This window comes from Gopherus evgoodei, chromosome 5 (assembly GCF_007399415.2).
Source record: "Gopherus evgoodei ecotype Sinaloan lineage chromosome 5, rGopEvg1_v1.p, whole genome shotgun sequence".
Taxonomy (NCBI): domain Eukaryota; kingdom Metazoa; phylum Chordata; order Testudines; family Testudinidae; genus Gopherus; species Gopherus evgoodei.
The window spans coordinates 126,074,235-126,098,234 of NC_044326.1; the positions used below are offsets into that span (position 1 = coordinate 126,074,235).

The following is a 24,000-nucleotide window of genomic DNA, read 5'->3' on the forward strand; positions in this document are numbered from 1 at the left end:
GGGCCATGGCATGGGGGGGTGGAAAGCGGTCAGTCCCCAGAGCAAGGGGCTGTCCAGGTGCAATCGGACACAGCACAGGGGTGGTCAGTCCGAGTGAGGGGCCATCCGGGGGCAATCGGACACAGCATGGGGGTGGTCAGTCCCCAGAGTGAGGGGCCAGGCAGGGGGAATGAAACCCGACAGGGTCAGGATCCCTACCTTTCTGCTGGAGCTGGGATAGGAGCCACTTCCTCTTTCCTTTGCCCTTCTCTTCCTGCCCTCGGATTTTGCTCTTCTCTTCCCGCCCTCGGATGGCAGCTTGGGTTACTACGCCTGACCGGACTCTGTCAGGTACCTCTACAGCTGATGCCTCCCTCCCCACCCAGAGGTATGCAATTAACACATTCATTTTGTTTTCAGTTAATTGCAGGCATTAATTAAGATTAATTGACAGCCCTACTTTTAACAACAGAAAGGTGCATTTTTGAGAGACTGTTAGCCACAATGTGTTTGCTATAGAGAAAAAAATGACAAAAGTCAGATCACAGAAGATTTCTGTCCCAGCTTTATTTTCCCAATCCTAGCTTTAATAAAAGACTGAAACAATTAAACATACATAATATGATAATCCCATTTACAGTATATACATTGTTTCTATATTTGTTTTTCTGAACAAGATAATTACAACGGCCTTGCCCAACAGAACTACAAAGTGAAGAGAAATCACTGGTGTAATTCAGACTTTCCAATTCAAGCTGTATGCCTATATTCATGGAACTAATACATAAGAAACGTGAGGGTGGGCAGGGGGGCACATTGAACAGTGAGAGGAAATATTTCTGGCATTTCACAAGTTAAAAATTAAGGACCTAATCCTGCAAAGACTTACATCAGGGCCTACCAAAGTAAGCGATAACAAATTTACAACAGTAGATTGGTTAACCATTAATGCCTCAAAAAATTAATTGGTTGCAACTTTGTCCTTTTTACAGTGAAAATAAAGATCCACTGACTTCAAGTGATTCACTGTATTCAATACTACAATATATTCTACTTACTTAATATATATCCTATAAAAATTACACTAAAAGGAGTTCAAACATTTTATTTATGTTAAAATTAAATATTATAATCTTGTATCTATAGGACAAATATACACCCAACTCTAGTCAGGCTGTGTTTCTTATTGGAAGAATCTACCAAGATACCGTTACCTAACTAAAGCCTTACTTCAATGTTTATGGATCTTTTTTTGTCACCCTTTCCTACTTCAACAAACGCTACTTCCTTTCAATATTTTTTAGAACTGCTTACTAGCATCTTTCCATAGCTCATAATTTTGGCTGTGCTATATTTTAACCTTCAGGTTGTGTTGCATTTTGTCTTCAAGTTAAAGAGTCCTACATGTGCTTAGTTTCAGTATTTATTATTATTTATTATTATTATTAAAAAACAAACACAAATTTGGGAGTCGGGAAGCACAGCTAATCACTACTGGAAGATAATTTGCTAGCATTATGATTTTAAAGCTGATTTCTTGCTCTAGAAGATTTTTTTTTACAGAAGTACTGTACTTTTACAGTAGAATATAAAAATGTAATACTAATTTGTTCCCTCAGCTATTTAGTGTTGACATTACCACTGAATGAAAACTTTATTTTGAAATTAGAACGAACATCTCTCTTTTATAACAGTATAAAAGACTATTTTACTATTTACAGATTATGCACAGATTACCCTGGCCTACATGCAATTAGTATATAATCCTGAAACAGAATATACAGTGGTCTCAGATTCTATTCTAATGTAAACAAAAACTTTGACTCTACAAGCAAAGCTTGTTAACATCTCTATTTGCTTTCTCTATTGTTTTTTCAAGTAGCACCAAGCAATTTTAAGATTTTCATCTTTAAACCCTCACAAAAATAATATAGTCAGAGTGCACTCAAAGTGCAGAATCTTATTTACATTAGGATTGGGGAAATTAAATTTTATCAAGTTAGAGTCTCTAGTATACCAAAAGAAACTTTTTGGCATTCATGTGCTTTCGTACATTATGGGAAGAAAATAGTTTCCATTTGTTCAAAAAAAAAAAAAAGTATTTTTATTTCTACTAAGATTTTATTACATGATAAAAAGGATATTATGTAAAATGAAAACAGAAAAATATCTAACATTAACCATTTTACAGTGTCAACTGTTTTCACAGATACTTAATTAAGTCTACTGAAAGAGCAGCTATCTATAAAGTATATCATTCTCAACTGCATCCTTACATTGTTACCCAAACTTACTTGAGAACCTAGAGTTACTCAACTGTTGATAACAGATGGCAGAAGAGCCATTCATCATCTCCCCCTGGAACTTTGTGCATCTGGTCAGTCCGATAACAGTGACTGCTTTCAGGGGAATAATAATAATAATAAAAATATTAAGTAAGCAAGCACTTATAGTGAACTTTTCATCCAAGGATCGCAAAGTGCTTTATAAAGGAGGAAATATCACCATTTTACAGATGGGGAAAAAATCGAGGCACAAGAAATAAGGCTAGAATGAGCTCACTTCAGACAGACAGTGAATCTAGGATTGTTGATGTCCATTTGCTGGACTGGAGAACCCTATCTGTTAGTTAATCTCCACTCTAGTTCTGGATGCATGAATTTGTGTTTGTAATCCAGAAGGATTCTTCCAAAAGAGGATACTATTGCCCAGGCACCTCAACAGTAAAAGTGTCTTTATCTTGCAAGGATCCACTGATTTCATTGGAGAATTTTTTCAAAGCAATTAACTAGAAACTTGGCTAACCTTAGTCATTTTCAGTAAAACAGTAATGGTACAAATCCAGCAGTAACCCTGATATATTCTATTCTAAATTCAAGCCTCAATTTTCTGAGCAGCTCTCAAGGCAGACTATTTTCTGGCAAGTGATGTAATCAATTGCACAGTAGATAAATCAACATCACTTTACTGCAGTTTGGTTATACTTCAATAACCATTTGAGACTAAGTATGACATTTATTGCTAAGATATATAGTATTATAAAACGAATTAAAAGCAACAACTGTACTGATAAGCTACATTAAAAGTTGCTTTATAAATTGCACAGTGCCAGTACAGTCTTCACATTTCCTCAGTTTAGTTATTGTGACATAAAACTGCTGAAAAGGAATAGTTATTTTAAAAACTATTCAACCTGTCAGGCTGGATACCGAAGGAGCGCTCACACCATCAACTTCAGAAACTAAAACATATGTTAAACAGTTATTTTACAAGCAAACTTAAATTTTATATATATCTTATTAAATATTCACAGTAGTTTCAGGAAACATTCATGTCTTCAAAACTACTATCTACTTCTTGTTCAACCACGATTATTATGCAAAGTTGTGACTTGTTTTTTTTCAGTGCTTTTCTGCCAGGGTTTTTTTGTTTTTGTTTTTTTAAGTCCATTCAGTCCAACTATCCCCTCAGTGGTGGCTGAAGGATCCCTTTTTCAGTTAGATGAGATTTCAGGGTTTTGTATACATTTAGTTGCTGTTCTGGCTGAAGTACCAACAGTTGTTGCAGTAATTTGCTGGGATTTGGACCCCTGCCAATGAAATTTAAGGGAAAAAAAAAATTAATTCACTAAAAGCTCTAAAGCTACCATACAGAAGTGACATCGTTTGTTTTTCTCCCTACGGTATAAATGCAGTGTCTACTTTTTGAGAAAGAGAGAGAGATATTTTTCTAGTGTAATGATCCCTCCAGAACATGTGTGTTATCTGGTGAGCATAACTGAAACCTGCTTTCTCCGACTGTATCTGTTGTATAAAATGTAGTAAGATGTCTTAACTGGGTTAGCCACAAATGCATAAAGGCTGCTGCTGGGTCACATTCTCACCATGACCGATTCCAAAATTGCTTGCTTTGACTTTCTCACCCTATGCACCTTCCAGAATATTCATGCTAACAAGCTACCTGCCAAAGAATGAGCCAAGTGATGCCTGTTGCATGTATTTTAACCACTGCGAAAAGATCTTGAAACAAAAAATCCAAGGGCAGAGAGGACCTTTCTGCTGCAAGTCTTAGCCTAAACATGTTACAAAAATCTTGAATGGTGTTTTGTACATCAAATATAGGAAAACAGACACTTCTGATTATGGCCCTCCCATAGGTGTTTGGTAGGGCATGTCTCTTGTGACTTTTTCCTAAACATAGTTAGATCATGTTTCAGAGACAAAGAAACAAATCACAAGTATAGTCAGCTATGCTTGCTGATTGTTGACATGATTACAAGATGTTCCTTTTTCACAAGCATAATTCTCAGCAGTTAAAAATAGCAGAAAAAAGCATTTTTCATGGTGTAATGCCTGATCCTCTGTAACAAAAACCTGAAGCCTCCTTTCTCATTACTTGCCACTAAGATTAAATTCTTGCTAGCAAGGGGTCACTTTCTGCAGACCATTTTGACAAAGCCATTTTCTGCTCTGTTGTTGGATAAGCTGTATACTACCCAAATAAATGGGCACTAGGCTACGCATGGTAGTGGACAATACGTTCATAAAGTTTCTTTAATAGGATACTTTCCAATTCTAGAATTTAAAAGACCATCAATCCATAACTCTATTTTCAGGAAATCTCAAGTGTAATTTACAATATTTTAAATGTATTTATGACAAAGTGTGACAGACGTGTATCAGCCACCTATAGTTAAGTCCACACATTTGCGTATTCTTAACTTATGAACAAATACCCAATGTACACATGCATATTGGATATTGTGAGCATAAGTGAGATGCATACAACTACACACCCCTAAATTTGAAAGTCTATCCCCAAGCATCTTAAGAACTACAGTGAAAGAAGCTGCCTTGTAATACAGTTGTTATTCTAAAAGCATCCCCTTCAAAGTTGCTGTGGCTGAGAGATAATTTGGCAATGTTTCTAATAAGTGGAATGTCCTAATGAACAATATTTAAAAAAAAAAATCTGAACCAGGAAGTTAGAAGTCAGATAACTGAAAATGTAGAAGCTTGATAGTTTCTTCTATTTATCTGAAGCCTACAGACTCTCCCCAAGACACAGAAACTGCCACTGCTCCAATTACCACAAATAAAAATCAGAATTCATAGGGGTTATTTCAGATTCATTTTCTTTATATTCAGTTGGGTACATACTCTTACTTTTTCCGATAACTAGTAGTAAAAGACTAGGATAACATAGCCTGTTGCAAGACCTCTATAGAAGTTTCATGAGATTTAACAATGGCTCCAATATTCAAGAGATCCCTCTGATCAAATGTAACTGCATAAATCATGTTTAAAGCTAACTTTTGCTGTACCAGCAGAACAGAACTACATGTAATGGAAGAAAGTTGCTAGATCTCTATATTGACTATATATTTATTATATGCACAAAATACCTTATGAAACTGGTGATATACACATGAACAAAAGTAGCCATCAAGTACTGACAATCAAAGCGATCCATTATTCCGCCATGGCCAGGAATAGTGTCTGCAAAATCCTTTTAGGAAAAAAATGCAGTAGTATAAATATTCAGGTACATTACCTCACTAATCTTTTGTTTGTATTACAGCAGTGCTTAACTGAGGTATAGGCCCCATCATGTTGTACCAACTGAAACGACATGTTACCAACACTCTACCAATAGTGACAGTCTCTGTCCTAAATAATTTACCATCCAAACAGGCAAGACAGACAAAGGGCAGGAGGAAGAGGAGGGAAACAAACAGGTTAAGTGACTTGCCCAAGTTCACACAAGAGGTCAGTGGCAGAACTGGAACAAATTAGGCACTGAATTGCTAGACCAGCACCATCTACCTCTACACATTATCCTATCTTGTGTGAAGCCTTCTGATCTTAAGTATCATCTTCTAGCATCTGGTCTGTATAGGTTCTAATACCTCACACAGCTGAATACTTTTATCCCCTTTTCTATCAGAGTGGCAGCTGCTGAAGTATTTATTTCACATAAAAATCTCTCTCCACAAGATGCTCTCTGAATGTTAAAATGGAAAAGGCATCCTGAGTTCCAAAGGTCCATATTACTGTTTATTTTATTTCAGCTTTGCAAATCCCCCATATATTTCATTGATTTCCAAATTTCCTTAATTAAAAAGAATGTTTTGTCCTTATAAATTCATATTGTATAAGCAATCACTCTCTGTATAAGCATTGTATTCAAATGCTTTCTAATTTTACAAAAGAAAAATCTGAAATGGAAGCAGTGCTCAAAAGGGCATGCAAACTTTATTGGAGATATACTCAGTGATATATTCTAGCACAGGGGTCAGCAACCTTTCAGAACTGCTGTGCTGAGTCTTCATTTATTCACTCTAATTTAAGGGTTTGCGTGCCAGTAATACATGTTAACATTTTTAGAAGGTCTCTTTCTGTAAGTCTATAATATATAACTAAACTATTGTTGTATGTAAAGTAAATAAGGTTTTTAAAAACATTTAAGAAACTTAATTTAAAATTAAATTAAAATGCAGAGCCCCCCAGACCAGTCGCCAGGACCCGGGCAGTGTGAGTGGCACTGAAAATCAGCTTGTGTGCCGCCTTCGGCACGTGTGCCATAGGTTGCCTACCCCTGTTCTAGCAAATTGTCAGCACATATTCATGTATATTACCATCCATATAAATATTTATGTATAACACAATTTCTTACCTCATAATATAAACAAATATAAAAAGAGGTAACTCGCAAAAGGTCAGATACCAAAATGCGTGCACAATGAAACCAGAAAGTGCTAAGATTTGCCAGCATGGAAATCATAGTGCATCTTGAAAACATATGAAGTCTGAGAACATTATTTGCCAAAGCATACTCTGCAACATCTCTCTGATTAAGAAGAATACCATTTTAGAGGCTAATGGTAGCTTGTTATCACATCATGCTGGTTAGCAGAAAACAAGTGTGTCTAGATCATTATAATCCAGTGGTCCCCAACCTTTCCGTCTGGCGGGTGCCAGATGAAGAACTGTGGCAGCGGTCAAGCATACGCCGAAATGCCGCCAAATTTCGGCAGTGGCATCTCTGGATGACGCTGCTTGTCGGCGGCAAGCGGCGTCATCACCGAAATGCCATCGAATTTCGGCTGCATTTCGGCGGATGTTCGACCGCTGACCAGGACGCAGGCGCATTTAGATGCGCCTGCGGGCACCATCTTGGGAACCCCTGTTATAATGTGACGTCATCTAATTAAAATTCTAGGAAGTGGCTCCATCAAAGTCTTCATAGGTTTTTTAAAAATCTACAAACATCTGTACACACCTTGATTTTGAAAGCTCTTTTGAATCCACTAGCAAAAAAGCCTCCAAATGGCCCAATTAAAGATGCAAATGTTGACAAAGCAATGCTGTGCATCTGGAAGGGATACATATTCACTGTTTCCTGCAAGAAGACAACTATTAGCGATAGTATACATTAATTTACGATTATTTACAATTATTCCAGATACTCAAGGCCAAACAATACAACATTTTAAGGTCTTCATGTCGAATGATTTTACTAACAGAGAAAATACATTTTGTTGCAAAGCCAATGTGATTCACAGAAAATTTCCAACTTTTCTATTATAAAAAGGTACTTGTCTTCATTGCAGAAGGGAAAAAATAGACATGTTATGGAACATACCAATACATATTTTATCTAATGTGAAAAGAATTGCCTGTTCAGTATTACTGAAGTATTTTAATATTTACCTTAGATATAACAAGGGATTTGTCAAATATAACATTTCCCCTTCCCTACCCAATTCTACAGATTCTTTAAACTGATTTCTATCTCCATTTATCAGAAAGAAAAATCTATGGTTAATCATCCTAGTACACAAGATGCAGCTCCAATACCTTCTGAATCTCAGATCTTTCCAGTTTCCTTCTTTCCTAATGTCTCTTCCTCTCACAGGAAAGGAAAAAAACATCTTGCCTACTACTTCTGGAAAGAGTAACTCTTGCCAGTGTTTGAAAGCACTCTAGTAACCCAATGTCTCCCTTCCAGGTAACTATCATATTTATGCCTCTCAAATGCTTTGCTGGTGACAGTATGGTGGACTCATGCAACAATCATTCCAGCATTTCAACACTGCCGGAGGGGAATGACTTCCTCCTTAACCTCCAAGTCCCAGAAGCAGCCATATATTTTATGCATTTTGATAGCTCTAGAAAATTACAAAGTAGCTATTGCAAGAACTTTCCTAGCTGGTCAGATTTCCACTCTCACCAGCCATGAATTCTATAGAGAAAGGAAATGTATTCTTCCCTCTTATATTGTGCACTCAAACTTGTTAGATTATACTCATTTTGATGATTGATTTCCTGCGCACTTTTTTTAATTGAGCTTCTGGTCTGTTAGATACGTCAGACAGGAAAGTTTTTCTATTATCAGCAGAGATTCCTATTCTACATACTTCCATTCTTACCTCAAGATTAAGAGACTGCTGGGATATTCTGTAGCAACTTAATATCCTAAATGTCTCTCTCTCCTGCAGTCCCCTATGATCACACAAAGTCATGGCACTGAGTCCTTCAGAGAAGAAAGCTCTTGATGACCTATTTAAATACCAGAGAATTCCCAACCTCCTAATCTGTGGCCACGTCCAGACTAGGGTATTAAAATCGATTTTAGATACGCAACTTCAGCTACGTGAATAACGTAGCTGAAGTTGAATTTCTAAAATCGAGGTACTCATCCGTCCAGACGGCGCGGCATCGATGTCTGCGGCTCTCCCTGTCGATTCCAGAACTCCGTTCGGGTTGATGGAGTTCCGGAATCGATGTAAGCGCGCTCGGGGATCGATACATCGCGTCCAGACTAGACGCGATATATTGATCCCCGAGCAATCGATTTTAACCCGCCGATGCCGCGAGTTAGTCTGGACGTGGGCTGTGTCTATACAGATTATGGCCTAGCATTCCTAAATTTTATATTCCCAGTTTTCATCACAGCCACCAGTCTCCTGGTTTGGGGGCTCACAGGAGACTGCTTCAACGCAGAGGTTTTTGGTCAGGACAAAACAATATCTAAGCATCAATCTGAGTGAATGACAGAAAGTCCTTTAGATTTTGACTTTTTTGGAAGTCCATTCTGTTGCGGGAGCATGCAATTAACAACTGTTATCGGGTTTGTGTTGAATATTAATAATCAGAAAAACATCAACAGTGATGAGAGATCATTCAGTTTGGTTTCTGAGCAAAACCCCCTCCTGCTTTGGCACTAGGCAGCATAGGAAGGACAACTGGACACAAACAACTTTAAAACCATATAAATGGAGTTTGTGCCTTTATGACTGTGTTCAACAGGACATGTGAGACATTAAAGCCCTTCCCATCAACTGACTTGCAAGAGCTTTGACAAAACTGACTTAGTACCGTGTATGGAGCTGTAGCCTTTTGTCAATGCAAACATATAGTTTGCATTGGACCGCTGCAGGATTACATTCCCTCTTTCTTTACTGAAAGGTCAAATGAACTGGGCAGAAACCATTCTGGCTTTCTTCCATGAATGTACAGAATCTGCCAGCAAGGGTACATCTAAGACTACATCCCTTCTTAGAGGGCAGATTTCCCTTTATGAATCTGAGCCAAATCTATAACTCTTTAGACAGAGTAACATACATAAGTGGGGTTCTCTTGAGGTGGACTGTTGAACGAACTGCTTCTGTGACACATGCCAGATTATTCCCATAGGTGGCACTGTGCAGAAGCTAGGCGTCCTCCTCTAGGGATTCTCAAGAAACTGAAAAATTCCCTTAGTCATCTCTGTAGTCAGGGGCCTCAGCTTGCACACTAAGGTTAGATTTCACCCTTATATTGCTCTTAAGGGCCAAGCTTTTATTTTATGAAGGTTTGCAATTCATTAACTAGTCCTTCAAGGAGATTTATTTTAGGCCTCAAAGCAATGATATATTCCCCCACTTTGAGTTTATTGGAATGAGTCCTTTTATCCCCTTAACTTTTGTTTTTTAAAAGCCATAATCATGGTTTAAGTGATGAGAGAATCACCGTGGCAGCTGTAGCTATAACTCCTCTCTGTCTTCCATTTTTGAAAGATGACTGGACATTCATCCAAAAGTTAATACTCTCATCTGAAACAACCTGTGGTTTGTAGTTAGATCAGGGGTGGGCAAACTTTCTGAAGTGAGGGCCACATCTAGTTTCTGAAATTGTATGGAGGGCCGGTTAGTGGAGGCTGTGCCTCCCCAAACAGCCAGACAGGGCCTGGCCCCGCCTCCTATCTGACCCCCCATGCTTCTTGCCCCCAGGACCCCTGCTCCATCCAATCCCCTGTTCCCTGTCCGCCTCTGGCCCTCAGCCCCTGACTGCCCCCTGCTACCCCATCCAACCCCTCCCTTCCTGACTGCCCCCCTGAAACCCCTGTCCCCGTTCAACCCCCGTTCCCCACCCTCTGACCGCCTTGATACTTAGCCACACCCCTGCCCCCAGCCACCCCCCGAACTCCCCTGCCCTCTATCCAACACCCTCCTCCCTGCCCCCTTACCACGCTGCCTGGAGCACTGATGGCTGGCTGGCGGCATTACAGCCACACTGCCCAGAGTGCTAGGACAGGCAGCCCTGCCACCCAGCTGGAGCCAGCGACGCCACCCAGAGCACTGCGCCAGTGGCGCAGCGAGCTGAGGCTGCAGGGAGGGGGAACAGCAGGGGACGAGATGGGGGCTAGCCTCCAAGGCTAGGAGCTCAGGGGTCGGGCAGGAGGGTCCCACAGGCTGGATGTGGCCCGTAGTTTGCCCACCTCTGACTTAGATTCTTCCCATCTTGTTTCCATGGTGTTTTAATTTATTAGATGTTAAGGAACTTTCAAATTTTTACAACGCCAGTACAAAAGATTACCGAAGTGCAAGTTACATCATGAAAACCAGATGCCCTGGAGAGTATGATTTATGTTCCAAGGACTATACTGAAGAAGAAAATATCAAGGTGGCGGATTTCTGCTACCGATAAAAGAATAATCCACAAAAAGAACTGCAGCTTTCCTGCCAGAAATGTGTATTAAAGGCAGAGACTTGGCTACTCTTCACACGTTCTATCATGTAGCATATGCTGAACCTGCACTCTGTTTAAAATGCTCTATTTGACAGGTAAGGGTTGATACGACAATGTATAGGTAAGCTCAGTGCTTTGTTAGCGCTTCCTTTACCAGTTCAGCATAAGGAATTTGAGGATGGGGAAGAGGAGGTGACGTACAACAAGAGAAAATTACTTACCAGTGTCATAAAGAGATAGTTAAGGGTTAATAGAACAGGAGTACTTCACGTCTCTTTTGCCTGGAAAGGGTTAACAAGTTCAGTGAGCCTGGCTGTCACCTGACCAGAGGACCAATCAGGGGACAGGATACTTTCAAATCTTGAGGGAGGAAAGTTTTGTCTGTGCTGTTAGTTTTTGGTTGTTGTTCACTCTGGGGGCTCAGAGGGACCAGACATGCAACCAGGTTTCTCTCCAATCTCTTTGATACAGTCTCTTATATGTCCAGAATAATGAGTACTAGGTAGATAAGGCGAGTTAGGGCTTATGTTTGTTTTCTTTAATTTGCTAATGTGTATTTGGCTGGAAGGAGTTCAAATTTGTATTTTGCTAAAAGGATTTTTATTTGTACTTGTATACTTAGGCTGGGAGGGTATTCCCAGTGTCTATAGCTGAAAGACCTTGTAACATATTCCATCTTAAATTTACAAAGATAATTTTTACTGTTTTTCCCTCTTTAATTAAAAGCTTTTCTTGTTTAAGAACCTGATTGTTTTTTTATTCTGGTGAGACCCCAGGGGACTCGGTCTGGATCCACCAGAGAATTGGTGGGGAGAAAAGAGGGAAGGGGGAGAGAGAGGTTAATTTCTCTCTGTGTTAGGATTACTTCCTCTCTCAGGGAGAGTCTGGGAGGGGGAGAGAGAAGGAGGGAGGAAGGTGGATTTTCCTCTCTGTTTCAAGATTCAAGGAGTTTGAATCACAGTGATCTTCCAGGGTAACCCAGGGAGGGGAAGCCTGGGCGAGGCAACGGTGAGGGAAAGGGTTTACTTTCCTTGTGTTAAGATCCAGAGGGTCTGGGTCTTGGGGGTCCCCGGGCAAGGTTTTGGGGGGACCAGAGTGTACCAGGCACTGGAATTCCTGGTTGGTGGCAGCGCTACAAGTACTAAGCTGGTAATTGAGCTTAGAGGAATTCATGCTGGTACCCCATCTTTTGGACGCTAAGGTTCAGAGTGTGGAATTATACCATGACAACCAGTAATTCTGTTTTTGTCAGTCATCTCCTCTTCCCCTCGAAGGAGGGGAGTGATGGACTATTCTATTTTGTTCCTGTTTGGTTGCTTTAGAATTTTCTGATTGAAGGAAAGGGAAAGGAGCTGGGCTTTTTAAACTGGATTGACTGACAGACAATCTGCTGTTTCCTTGTAAGTGGAGGTACAAAGCTCATTCCAAAGAATCTGTAGGATGGGTCTGAGGGAACAAGATCACTAGGTCACAGAGTTACCAGTCAGTAATTTTCCCTTACTCTACACAGCATTAAGGATTTCAGCATGTGCTTGACTTGGACAAGAGGGTGATGCCCAGCCTAACATGTTGCACACATGCTGGATAAGCATAAGAACATAAGAACGGTCGTACCGGATCAGACCAAAAGGTCCAGCTAACCCAGTATCCTGTCTGCTGACAGTGGCCAATGCCAGGTGCCCCAGAGGGAGTGAACCTAACAGGCAATGATCAAGTGATCTCTCTCCTGCCATCCATCTCCATCCATCCTCAGACAAACAGAGGCTAGGGACACCATTCCTTACCCATCCTGGCTAATAGCCACTGATGGACTTAGCCACCATGAATTTATCCAGTTCTCTTTTAAACGCTGTTATAGTCCTAGCCTTCACACCCTCCTGAGGTAAGGAGTTCCACAAGTTGACTGTGCGCTGCGTGAAGAAGAACTTCCTTTTATTTGTTTTAAACCTGCTGCCTATTAATTTCATTTGGTGACCCCTAGTTCTTGTATTATGGGAATAAGTACATAACTTTTCCTTATCCACTTTCTCCACATCACTCATGATTTTATATATATCTATCATATCCCCCTTTAGTCTCCTCTTTTACAAGCTGAAGAGTCCTAGCCTCTTTAATCTTTCCTCATATGGGACCCTCTCCAAACCCCTAATCATTTTAGTTGCCCTTTTCTGAACCTTTTCTAGTGCCAGTATAAGCGCCATAACTGTTTCCTTTTCAATCTCTTTCCCAAGCAAAATGTGCCAACTCAAGTTCTAATGGGCCTAAGGATCAGGCCTTAACTCTTAAAGTAAAACTTTGTGTACAATTCATCACAAGACAGAACGGCTGACTTGCAGAAATAAACTTTGTTAATGACACCAGATTGCTCTCTCACATTATATTTTGGTTATAAAATCAGTCTTCAATTTCCATGAGAGGTACAGCATGAGTTGCGAGAGTGCAAGATCCCCCATACAACTCCACCAAAAATACCTCAATTACGTTCTGGAGTGACACCCTCCACGGGTGACGCTACCTCCTCCTACATATTCATTCAATCCCTGGCTTTTGAGACAAACTATGTCACCTTTAATAATAATATTTAATGTACAAAAGTAGGCAAATAAAAATTCAATTTTAACCAAAAAGTGTTATTTTTCCTTACCCTTCCCAACACATCCTGCAGAAATGGAGGTACAGAGTAGTTCTGTATCTGGAAGAGCTCTGACGGTGCACACTCTGTAACAAATCTATTTGTTTCACTATTGTATTCCACTGGACATACAAAATACTCATACTGAGCCAAAAGGTAGGCAAACTGAAAAGCAAATCAAGAGTTATGATGTATTTATTTCTTGCTGCAGACACACTTGATAGTATTGCTTTCATATGGCTGATGTATGGTTGACAGAAGTTAAAAAGTATATTTGTTACAAAATGGTTCCAAAGTGGATAGAACATCCCTTCTGAGATTGGCGACTCCTCACTAAACCGGCTAAGATGGACATTCAGCATATTACTAAAATATTACTAACTTTTGTTATTCTTTTTAGATCCCCTGAGGTCATGCCAGCTGATTGTTTCCTTACTACAACCAACAATACATCAGGAGACGCTGATAATGACTATGTGTTGTTTCTTACACTTCACCTTTAAATGAAATCTTGATTTTAAGAAAGAAAAAGAACATCTACAATTTTTTTTGAGTTTGTGATTTTTCACAAGCCTCTGTTATAAGTTATATATGTTAAACTACAAATCTATAATTATTTTATTTCATGCATAGCATAAATTTAAGCTAGCTGTCTAAACCCATGGATACTGTAGCAAGAAAGATGGCATTTTTAAATCAAACAAATGTAAATCACTGTCATTTTGCTGAGTGTGAAGAAGGCCATTAATAGATTTCAGTTACAAAATAAGTGTATATTTATTCTCACCAGAACTGTAACATTTATAATGGATACAAACTCTTAACAAGAATAGGAAACAATATGTAATCTGGCAGATATGGTTAGTACAAAAAAGTTTAGTGTTTCCTCAACCATTTACTGTAGTTAGAAAATATATGCTTTGTAATTACTTATCAGTGGTGGAATGAATTCTCTAGATAACAAGAGATCACCACTTCTATACACCAGAATAGCAGATTGACAACTGAAACAATGCTGCTGTCAAATTTAAGAATCCCAAATTAAAGGTTGAAACTACAAAAGGAAAATCCTGCAGCTACTTACAATAAATCCAAATGCAACAGTGGAAAAGAAACCTCCAATGAACCCTTCCCAGGTCTTTTTAGGAGACAGCTAATCACAAAAAGAGAAGGAGTTGATATAATTAACAATTTATATTTCACAACCACCAGAATTAAACGCTCAGGGCTTGGTTTTCAAAGTATACATGCATTACTGAGTGCAGACATTTCCAGGCAAATACCCACACGTATGCCCACATAGACAGTAAAGTGAACACGCATATCACAGAGTGACTTCTACAGCTAAGGTTGCCCAGCACTGACCCTGTTTTCAGTCGCTTACAATTTTGACAAAAATTAAACTGTTTGGGCTGAAATTTTCCATGCCAGATGTTTGCCTCAGGCTGATTTTTTTTTCTTTTTTGGTAAGCTTCAGCTAAAACAAACATTTCAGACATTTCCAAGAACAAGATAGGCAGTACATGCCCTTTCAAGCAAAGAAACATCAGCTGGGAAGACAAAAGAAGGCTTCTCATAAGAACATAAGAATGGCCATACTTGCTCAGACCAAAGGTCCATCTAGCCCAGCATCCTGTTTACCAACAATGACCTATGCCAGGTTTTCCAAAGGAAGTGAACCTAACAGGTAATGATCAAGTGATCTCTCTTCTGCCATCCATCTCTACCTTCTGACAAACAAACAGAGGCTAGGGACACCATTCCTTACCCATCCTGGCTAACAGCCATTAATGGACTTAACCTCCATGAATTTATCTAGTTCTCTTTTAAACCCCATTATAGTCCTAGCCTTCACAACCTGCTCAGGTAAGGAGTTCCACAAACTGACTGTGCGCTCTGTGAAGAACTCCCTTTATTTGTTTTAAACCTGCTGCCCATTAATTTCATTTGGTGGCCCCTAATTCTTATATTATGGGAACAAGCAAATAACTTTTCCTTATTCACTTTCTCCACACCACTCATGATTTTATACACACCTCTATCATATCCCCCTTGGTCTCCTCTATTCCAAGCAGAAAAGTCCTAGCCTCTTTAATCTCTCCTCATATGGGACTCGTTCCAAACCCCAAATCATTTTATTTGCTCTTCTCTGAACCTTTTCTAATGCCAGTATATCTTTTTTGAGATGAGACCACATCTGTATGCAGTATTCAAGATGTGGGCATACCATCTATCTATATAAGTGCAATAAGATATTATCTGTCTTATTCTCTATCCCTTTGTGAATATTCCTAACATCCTGTTTGCTTTTTTGACTGCTGCTGCACACTGCGTGGACATCTTCAGAGAACTATCCACAATGACTACAAGATCTCTTTCCTGATTAGTTGTAGCTAAATTAGCCTCCATCATATTGTATGTATAGATGGGATTATTTTTTCCAGTGTGCATTACTTTACATTTATCCACATTTCATTTCATTTTGTTGCCCAATTACTTAGTTTTGTGAGATCTTTTTAAAGTTCTTCTCAGTCTGCTTTGGTCTTGACTATCTTGAGCAATTTAGTATCATCTGCAAACTTTGCCACCTCACTGTTTACCCCTTTCTCCAGACCATTAATGAGTAAGTTGAATAAGACTGGTCCTAGGATTGACCCTTGGGGAACACCACTAGCTACCCCTCTCCATTCTGAAAATTTACCATTTATTCCTACTCATTGTTCCCTGTCTTTTAACCAGTTCTCAGTCCATGAAAGGATCTTCCCTCTTATCCTATGACAACTTAATTCACGGAAGAGCCTTTGGTGAGGGACCTTGTCAAAGACTTTCTGGAAATCTAAGTACACTATGTCCACTGGATCCCCCTTGTCCACATGTTTGTTGACTCCTTCAAATAACTCCAGTAGATTAGTAAGACACGATTTCCCTTTACAGAAACCATGTTGACTTTTGCCCAACAATTTATGTTCTTCTATGTGTCTGGCAATTTTATTCTTTACGATTGTTTCAACTAATTTGCCCAGTACTGACGCTGGACTTACCAGTCTGTAATTGCCAGGATCACCTCTACAGCCCTTTTAAATACTGGCATTACTTTAGCTATCTTCCAGTCATTGGGTACTGAAGCTGATTTAAAAGACAGGTTACAAACCATAGTTAATAGTTCCATAATTTCACATTTGAGTTCTTTCAGAACCCTTGGGTGAATGCCATCTGGTCCTGATGACTTGTTACTGTTAAGTTTATCAATTAATTCCAAAAATCTCCTCTAGTGACACCTCAATCTGTGACAATTCCTCAGATTTGTCTCCTACAAAAGCCGGCTCAGGTTTGGGAATCTCCCTAACATCCTCAGCTGTGAAGACTGAAGCAAAGAATTCATTTAGTTTCTCCACAAATGACTATCGTCCTTAAGCACTCCTTTTGTATCTCAGTTGTCCAGAGGCCCCACTGGTTGTTTAGCAAGCTTCCTGCTTCTGATGTACTTAAACATTTTGTTATTACCTTCTGAGTTTTTGGCTAGCTGTTATTCAAACTCCTTTTTGGCTTTTCTTATTACATTTTTACACTTAATTTGGCAGTGTTTGTGCTCCTTTCTATTTACCTCATTAGGATTTGACTTCCACTTTTTAAAAGATGCCTTTTTATCTCTCACTGCTTCTTTTACATGGTTGTTAAGCCACGGTGGCTCTTTTTTAGTTCTTTTATTGTGTTTTTTAATTTGGGGTATACGTTTAAGTTGGGCCTCTATTATGGTGTCTTTGAAAAGTGTTGATGCAGCTTGCAGGGACTTCATTCTAGTCACTGTACCTTTAAATTTCTGTTTAACTAACCTCTTCATTTTTGCATAGTTCTCCTTTCTGAAATTAAATGCCACAGTGTTGGACAGTTGAGGAGCTCTTCCCACCACAGGAATGTTAAAATGTTATATTATGGTCACTATTACCAAGCGGAAATATCGAGTTCTTTATTTTGATAGCCTCTCTAATCAAACTTAGCATTTTATGGTCACTATCACTGTCCTGGTCAGCCGGTCGATAATAGATCCCTACTGTTACATTCTTATTAGAGCATGGAATTACTATGATTCTATGGAATATGTGGGTTCATTTAAGATTTTTACTTCATTTGATTCTACATTTTCTTTCACATATAGTGCCACTCTTCTCCCCCCCCACCATTCCCGCCCCCAGCATGACCTGTTCTGTCCTTCTGATATTTTGTACCCCTGAATGATTGTGTCCCATTAATTATCCCCACTTCACCAGGTTTCTGTGATGCCTATTATATCAATATTCTTCTTTAACACGAGGCACTCTAGTTCACCCGTTATTATTTAGACTTCTAGCATTTGTGTACAATCACTTTAAAAACTTGTCACTGTTTATTTGTCTGCTCTTTTCTGATGTGTCGGATTCTTTTTGATGTGAATGTTTTTTGTCTGGTCTGGCCCCTACTTTATCCTCTTCCATCCTCCTCCTGACTAAAACTAAGAGCTGGTCTACACTAGGGCGGAGGAAGGAAATCAAACTAAGATACGCAACTTCAGCTACGCGAAGTCGATGTATCTTAGTTTGACTTACCTGGCTGTCCTCATGGCGGCAAGTTGACTGCCATTGCTCCTCTGTCGACTGCACTTATTCCTCCTGCCTAAGTGGAGTACGGGCGTTGATTCGGGGATTGATTTATCACATCTACACGAGACGCGATAATCGATCCCCGATAGATTGATTACTACCTGCCGATTTGGCAGATGTGTAGACGTGGCCCTAGAGAATCTCTATCAATATGCTTTCCTCTAAGAGATGCATCTGTCTGATCCACATGCTCCTCTGCAGCAATCGGCTTTCCCCCATCTCTTTGTTTAAAAACTGCTCTACAACCTTTTTAATGTTAAGTGCCAACAGTCTGGTTCCATTTTGGTTTAGGTGGAGTCCATCCCTCCTGTATAGGCTCCCGCATCCCAAAAGTTTCCCCAGTTCCTAATAAATCTAAACCCCTCCTCTCTACACCATAGTCTCATCCACGCATTGAGATTCTGATGGTCTGCCTGCCTACCTGGCCCTGCGCGTGGAACTGGAATTATTTCTGAGAATACTACTATTGAGGTCTTGGATTTCAGTCTCTTTCCCAGCAGCCTAAATTTGGCCTCCAGGACGCCTCTCCTACCCTTCCCTATGTCATTGGTACCTACATGTACCATGACCACCGGCTTCTCCCCAGCACTACACATAAGTCTATCTAGATGCCTCGAGAGATACACAACCTTCGCACCAGGCAGGCAAGTCACCATACGGTTCTCCCGGTCATCACAAATTCAGCTATGTTTCTAATGATCGAATCTCCCATTACTAACACCTGCCTTTTCCTAATGACTGGAGTTTCCTCCCCCAGAGATGTAACCTCAGTGTAAGAGGATACCCCAACATCATCTGGAAGGAGGGTCCCAACTAAGGGAAGGTTTCCCTCTACTCTCATTGACTGCTCTGCTTCCCTGGGCCTTTCATCCTTCTCAACAGCGCAGGGGTTGTCTGACCGAGAGGAGGCCACTCTACAATGTCCCGGAAAGTCTCATCAACATACCTCTCTGCCTCTCTCAGCTCCTCTAGTTCTGCCAGCGTGGCCTCCAAAGCCCGTACGTGGTCTCTGATGGCCAAGAGCTCCTTGCACCAAATGCACACATATGCCACCCACCCTCAGGGCAGGTAATCATACATGCTACACTGAGCACAATGAACAGGATAGCCCCCACTCTGCTGCTGGGCTTCTGCCTGCATTCTCTCCTACAGCTACCTAGGTTAATGATAGGGGTTTTGTTTAAATCAAACAATTTTGATTATAGTTTAGTCTAAAGGTTTTAAAGAATGGCAAGTGTACCTTGCCCCCTTCCCCCTCCAAACTCCCTCTCAAAACTCCCCATTAGCGGCTCGGGTTTGCAAAGCTCCAAGGTTGCTTGCTCACAGCTTTATAAAGCCCTGGTCTTCCTTATAGCCCCACCCTCTGACTAAGGCTAAGCCAATGAACAGAGGCTTCTAGATTTCAAACCTTGTTTAGAAGCTCACAGCTTCCAACTGCCAGCCACAGCAGACGGTCCTTCAAACAAACACACACACACACACACACACGCGCGCTCAGCAAACAGCAAGTACCAAACACACACTACCAACAGCCACTTACCCCAAGTGATTGTTATCCCAGCTAACTGGAATATGAAGAACTACCTTATCTGCCCTGCACCAGTAGAACAATGGCCTAAAATTACACGTTTGGTCATGTGATTCAAGTACACAACCCCTCAAGTAGATTGCATCAAGACAGTTACATAAAGCTCTATAGAGATCTAACAGCTCAGCTCCTTAACACAAGGAGAAACCTTTAGGAAGACCAACTAATAAGGTCTGTCATTTTCTAATTATCAGTTCCTTTCCACAAGCCCTAACTGTACAGGTTTAATTATAAAAAAACAAGCTCATGAGGGGGTTGACCTAAGATTGCTATATGCAAAATAATATATTAAAAAAGCAATGATTTCATCTAATTAAATCACCACTTTCCTAAAGAAGAGAGTTCCTGCAAACTTAGTTCCATAAGAATGCCACCAAGCACAATTTGGGGATTCTGACTATCGACTAAAAAACAAAACAAAACAAAAATACTGAAGAATAAAGAACTAGATAACAACAAAATCTTTTTTTGCAAATGAGTAAAATACCAAAGATTTATTACCAAGAGAAAAAAAATGTTTTTATGTTTGTGAAGATCTTGAACAAATTGCTACTTATTTTCCAGAACTAGCAAATACTGGAGAAGTAGACTGAGGAAAAAAATTGTTCATGGCTTAATTTTACCCAGTAACTGTTCTAATGAGTGGCCTGCATGGAAAGAAAGTAATGTAATTAGAAATAATATCAGTGAAGACTTCAGTTGGTTTGTGGGGCATAAATAGTAGATTTTCTAGACTGCTAATCGCAGAAATCTCTCTCATCATATTATGTTAACTGGAACACAGAGTATGGAAATGCAGGGACATAGGATTTACCATGTTTAAGTGGACACATTGTCCAACACACTCTACAATGCCCTGGTCAGTGGCCTATATTTGATGATTTAGGAAAGTCCAAAGAAAGTCATAAAGGCTTATTTTACAGGAAGCCCATGTCAAAAAGTAACAGAGAAACCCATCCCTGTCTGACCCCAAACAGGAAGTAACTTTGCCACAAAGCTTGATTTTTCCCACAATACCATTAATTTGAATAAATATGCTCTTTTAATGTAGCTGTATTAAGTAGCTTACAAAAAAATATATATACATAGTCTGAACCCAGCAGCTTTTGAAGCTGCTAACATTGCACCACCACTACATTTAGTGAAAACACATATCAATACTTCCTCTAAGGTCTTGCAAGTACAATCACAAGCAGGTCCTTCGAATAGAGTTTTGAAACTCCCCTAACACTACAAAGCAGAGACCAGATGAAGAATGAGCATCTATGCAAACAAGTATGGTTCCTCAAGATGTACAGTCCCTATCTGTGTTCCACACGTGGACAGGCATGAGCACCATGTGCCTGAATCAAAAATTTTAATAGGCAGCATCCTTCAGTTACAGATAAGTAACGTCCCTATGTGCATTCCACACATGGGAGATTAGAAAGCAGTAGTCAAACAGGAGGTGAGTGTGAGGATGCAGACAGTATGGATGTCTGCAATAGTGCTATTCCCACTGCTGTATGTGCAGTACAGATCTGGACCAATGCCTAATGTTTTGTAAAGGTACAGATAAAGCTGCAGGTAGTCACCCTATATATATATATAGTAGAAGTAAGTTTTGTAGAGGTGTTGTAGAGACTGCTTGCGCTCTAGTGGAGCAGGCGCACATGCCCTAGAGCAGGGGGCAGGGAAGAGATACATGCTAGTTGGTAACAAAGGAGGATGCAGCCTGAGATCCATTTGCAGAGTCTCTGCGCAAGTCATACTTGAGACTCCTTAATTACTCTGCTAAGGAGATATATAGTCTAGAGGTTTTCCTTATTGCTTTTGTTCTCTGCAAATAGAACGCCATCACCCATCAAGACGGTGGAGCCTTCTTGCCTCACCAGAAGCATGATGTTTTGGAAAAAATACCAGTAAGTGGATGATTTGATTTATGTGAAACTCATAAATTACTTATAGGATGAATTTTGGGTAGCAGCAAAGCGAGACCTTCTCTTTATAAAAAAAGTGGTATGCGGCAGATCTGCCATAAGTGCTCCCAACTTGCTCACCCTTCTGGCTGATGTGATGGTAACTAGGAAAGCAACTTTCATTGAGAGGTGAGACATGAAACAAGTGGCTATTCGTTCAAAAGAAAACCTAGTAAGGACTGAAAGGACAACATTAAGATCCAATTGTGGTGTTGCTTTTCTGTTGTTGGATGAGTGAAGGTAGTATGGCCCTCCACCTGAGAATGTAAGGCTGCGAGATGGACCCTAGCTGATGGGTAGGCCCAATATCTTGAGAGTGATTAGATGTCTAAAACTACAGGAAACAATGGCTTTTGGAGATAACTGATGCTGTTGTGATCAAGAGGAGAAACATTTCCATTTGGCCAAATAGTATCTCCTGATACATTCTCTTCTAAAGCAGGAAGGATTGTATTGGACCACCACCAACATGAGCACTCTACATCTGATGCCCATCCAAATACCAGGCCATGAATAGCAGAGGGCCCAGGTTGGGGTGACTGGTTACACCATTGTGTTGGATCAGTGGATCTGGAAATGGCTGGATGCTGATAGGAGGAAGGGTTGAGATCTTCAGGAGGTTCAAAAAGCAATACGGACTCGGTCAGTTGGGCACCATGAAGAGAATCCAAGCCTGCAAATTTTTCACAGAACTCATGGTATTAGTGGGATGAGAGGAAAGGCAAATCTGACGTGGTCCATCCAAGGTAGCAGAAAGATGTTGCTTTTTGAGCCTGGCCCAGAGCTGCTCTGGAGCAGTACAGGGTATTTTTCTTGTTTGCCTGGGAGGCAATGAGGTCCCAAGATGGCACTCCCCACAGGGTGGAGATCTCATTTCGGACAAAATATCTCCCATTTGTGATCTATGGAAAAAAGCCTACATCTGGCCACAATATGGACTACATTTTTAAAAAAGCATAACATCTATAAATTAAAATGAATATTCAGTTGGCAAAATACCAGAGAAATGTCATTCCATAAATAAGTTTTGAATGAACCTTGGAATGTCTGTGTGAAAACCAAAGTTAGATTGTTGCAAGTCTGCTATATTAGTAATTCCAGGACAGTTGTATCTACTTATTTACAATAAATTAAAAAAAAAAAGAGTAGAGAATTGTTATGGTAATACCTTAATTAATGGAGTTCTCCCAAAGAAGAATCCAAAAATGTAAGCAGTAATATCATTGCAGATAACACTTGAGATTGGAACCAGAAACCTAAGGAATAAAATAGAAAGATTTCAGGGTGGGGAAAACTGACCTAAAACTGAAAGACCACATAAAATATTCATTGTTTAAACCCCAAAATGGTAGTATTCTCTTGCTTTATTCATCAAGCACTGACAACATGTAGTAAGTTTCTAGTTAAGCCAACCTACTTGGTTTTGCAAATTCCAGAAGTTTAGCTACACCTATTTTAGCTTCTATTCAACAAAGGAAGCAAGACCTATCAAAGTGTTTAGATATAGCACCTTTGACTTGAGTACTGAATTTGCACATCAGCTGGAGGACTTTTGTATCATAACAGATTTGAATATCAGTGCTACACGTAACAAAAACAGAAACAATCAGGAACAGAGTCACAAGATAATGACATGATCACATCAAGCCAAGCAACTTCCTTATTAAAAAAATCTGTAATTTTTTTGAAAGGTCTCTTTTCCGTCCCCACAACAATATAATACTTGTAATGGATTAAGGCAGATGCTATATACTACATTCTCCAGTGAGTTCTCTCTCTACTTTGTCCTGTAGGTCTATTAGTCTTCCTTTACTCCTTTTGAAAGTTAAAATGCACATTGACACAACAGTGGGCACTTCTGCAGACAGACATAAAACTTGACTATTTCAGTAGTAACTGGAACTCAACAACAAAAGCTGTAACAGGCAGAAAAGGAATCAGGCTGAACTTTGACAGAATCACATAATTATAAGTAATAGGTTTACTCAGAAAAATCATGGAAATATAGGGCTTCAAGGGACCTCAAGAGGTCATCTAGTCCAGCCTCCTGCACTGAGGCAGAACCAAGTATACCTAGATCATCTCTAAAAGGCGACTGTCTATCCTGTTCATGAAAACCTCCAATAATGGGGATTTCACAACCTCCCTTAGAAGCACTGGAATAGGCTTTCTATGGAGGCTGTGCAATATCCCA

At 39.9% G+C, this 24,000-nt stretch overlaps 1 protein-coding gene across 2 annotated transcripts in view; it reads right to left on the minus strand.

Annotated features, from left to right (window-relative positions):
* Window positions 1–544: 544 nt before the first annotated feature.
* CDS1 (CDP-diacylglycerol synthase 1) overlaps window positions 545–24,000 on the minus strand; it is a 92,643-nt gene continuing 69,187 nt past the window's right edge. For both annotated transcript variants that reach the window (XM_030564967.1, XM_030564968.1), the window contains exons 8-13: window positions 22,975–23,062; window positions 14,708–14,776; window positions 13,636–13,788; window positions 7,261–7,380; window positions 5,384–5,487; window positions 545–3,568 (exon numbers count right to left, since the gene is read on the minus strand). In XM_030564967.1, the coding sequence (XP_030420827.1) occupies window positions 3,439–3,568; window positions 5,384–5,487; window positions 7,261–7,380; window positions 13,636–13,788; window positions 14,708–14,776; window positions 22,975–23,062 (664 nt within the window). In that variant the 3' untranslated portion in view covers window positions 545–3,438. The remainder of the gene's footprint in view (window positions 3,569–5,383; window positions 5,488–7,260; window positions 7,381–13,635; window positions 13,789–14,707; window positions 14,777–22,974; window positions 23,063–24,000) is intronic.